At 37.1% G+C, this 2,627-nt stretch overlaps 1 protein-coding gene across 1 annotated transcript; it reads right to left on the minus strand.

Moving 5' to 3' along the window:
* Positions 1-366: 366 nt before the first annotated feature.
* On the minus strand, positions 367-2,411 carry LOC103480867 (ladderlectin-like). The gene is made up of 8 exons (XM_008436069.2): positions 2,310-2,411; positions 2,127-2,220; positions 2,016-2,045; positions 1,870-1,899; positions 1,328-1,443; positions 1,110-1,244; positions 914-1,025; positions 367-738 (listed from the first exon to the last, which is right to left on the minus strand). The coding sequence occupies exons 2-8, from the start codon at positions 2,185-2,187 to the stop codon at positions 671-673; spliced, it is 552 nt and encodes a 183-aa protein (XP_008434291.1). The 5' UTR covers positions 2,188-2,220; positions 2,310-2,411; the 3' UTR covers positions 367-670.
* Between the last annotated feature and the right edge of the window lie 216 nt (positions 2,412-2,627).

Genomic DNA, 2,627 nt, shown 5'->3' on the forward strand with positions numbered 1-2,627 from the left:
AAAAAGGGACCTATTACAACAACTAGATAAAAAGGTCAAAGAGTATCACATTTTACAGGTCAGGAAAACGTTTTAATTAAAAAAAGGGAGTGGGAAGTAGGTTAGTTATGCTAGCTTGACTTTGACAACCTTAAAATAAAATAGTACAAGATGCTGGGGTTCTATTGACCCAGACAAAGTGATCAGGTTATTTGTTTATGAGATACTGACAAGTTTGACTTCTAATTTTTGATTCAACTAAAGAAAATTGAACATTATTAATAATTTATTTAATAAGCTTATTATTGATATAAATTCTGATCCTCAAAAAACAGAAAATGATTCAGAAAACAGAACAACACAAAGACAGAATAACCACAGACCATCTTGTTTTGATTCCTCAAAGTTTTATTCTTGCTAAGCCAAAGAACAGAAGAAAGTTTTGCTAAGATGATTCTTTCCTATAACTCATTCAGTCTGATCTTATTACAGAGAGACAATCCAGCTACTGTTTGCTTGTCGCTTCATTCCTTAGGTTGCATTAAAGACAGATATGATATAAAGAAAAGATGCAGAATATCTTTTTGGTTTTCTATGAAGGTGCAAAAAGGCAGGCAAACAGAAACTCCTAGCATTCATCCTCCACTGGCTCTGTTTTACACATCAGGCCTCTTTGGGAACCTCATTGTGATCAGGGTTTCTTGACGCAGACAGAAGGCTGAAGGTGATCACACCACATATCATCCCAGCACTTTTCACCTATGAACAAAAAAGCAAGTCAGTCACGCATCACATCATAAAAACCCTTTTGCCACAAGAAAAATCACATAAACTCATGCTGTAAATTCAGTAAATGTTYATGCAGGTCAACTAAAAAGTTCACATGCACAGTAAGTCATCTTACCAACCAAAATATTGTGATATTTTCTTTTACCTGAATAGTTAATCTGTATGCAGCGCTGGTTGCCTCCACCATTATTAGGCTCTCCTGGACACCAGTCTGAGTAGGAAAAGTTGCTTCCATCGCTCCACAACCAAATGGTCAACTGGAAGACAATATACAGCAGACAACTTGTTTAATTCAATGTTTCACAAAATACACAACAAATAAAATGTACAGGCAACAATACCTCCTGTGCATTTGTGCCTCCAATCCATGCTTCTTTGGCTCCGTAACTTATTTTATCTATCATAGCCTTAATCTTACGGTACTCGTTCAGATCCTGAACTGATGCAAGGTTTGCTCCCATSGACAGACAGTTTTTCTACAGACACAACAATTAGAATTGGCTGGGCTTCTTCAGCAAAGAACAAAAGAAAATAACAGAACAGTGTTGTTGGAAATCACCTCGGCTTTTGCCCAACTCATGGATTTTTGAACATACTGAAAGCAGCGACTGTTGATCCGAGTCCAGCCAGAGGGACAAGAATCAGATCTCTGGAGCAAATCAACTTGATCTGATGCTAAACAAATGCAGATTAGATCAAGAGGTTTCTGTGGCATTACTCTAAAAATTACCTTATTTTGATGATTATGGCATCAAAATGATTCAACATTAAATTTATTGAAGATCACTCCCACAATGTCAAGAAATAACCCAGTGGCACTTGTGCAAAAACAAGAAAAACAGAGGTAACAAATAATGAAAGCCTTGTTACTTTTTTTTTACAAGGGTTTTATTTTAACAGTTTTCACCTGATTCACTTCCACATTTGTCGTTTGACTTTAGCAAAGTCAAAAGTATAAGTCCATAAGAATGATTCTCTAGTAAAGTGGGATTTATCAAAACTACCTACACACATTACTCATGTAAACTTACTTTGTTACCGCCCCGCTCTGCTTATTATGGATTAGCGTTGGGGATAAAAAACGACAAAAAACACACTAACCTTCATCAGCAGAGACATCACTGGAGGCAGCTGTGGATATTTTAAACAGGAGTTAGTTTGTTTTTCAGTGACTTTATGGATTAGACTTCATATTCCAACCACTCAGGCTGAGGAAATAAAAACCAATGATATAAACACCGACTGACCGTCACCAGGAGAGCCACCATCAGGGACAGCTGTAAATATTGTAAGCTGGAGTTAGCATGTTTCTCTGTGTTTTAGTCACTTTATGATTTCTTCATATTTAAAATACTCACGGTCACCACTGCTCTCAGTCATCATGGAGAAAACAAGGAGGAACACAGCCAACAACTTCATGATGGAGACGATGAGGTGATGCAAATTTGAAAACTAAAGACAAGTGAAAATAAAGCATACGTGTTCATAAAATTCAAACAAACAATGGTGATAAAAAATAAGCAGAAATTTTATTAGCAAACCTGATGCAGAATGATCTGTCTTCTTAAGCCAGGTAGCACCTTTAGTCTTCACCGTAGAATCACTGGATACTTATAGAGCTTCTAATCTCACCGTCAACCACAACATGAAGAAATGGAAAGAAATTCCACAGAACTGCACTTCTTGATCAGATCTGGTTCAAGTCTTGCCTCATCCTTCACCATCCACCAAAACCACAACTTATCTTTGTGCCTGTCATGGCGGTGACAGTTGCAGCAAGAAGAGTTTTAGCAATGGTGTTACAACATTAACTGAAAGTGTAGCGACAATGGCCGATACTTTGATGCTACTGGTTGTTA

This window comes from Poecilia reticulata, linkage group LG18 (genome assembly GCF_000633615.1).
Source record: "Poecilia reticulata strain Guanapo linkage group LG18, Guppy_female_1.0+MT, whole genome shotgun sequence".
Lineage (NCBI taxonomy): Eukaryota > Metazoa > Chordata > Actinopteri > Cyprinodontiformes > Poeciliidae > Poecilia > Poecilia reticulata.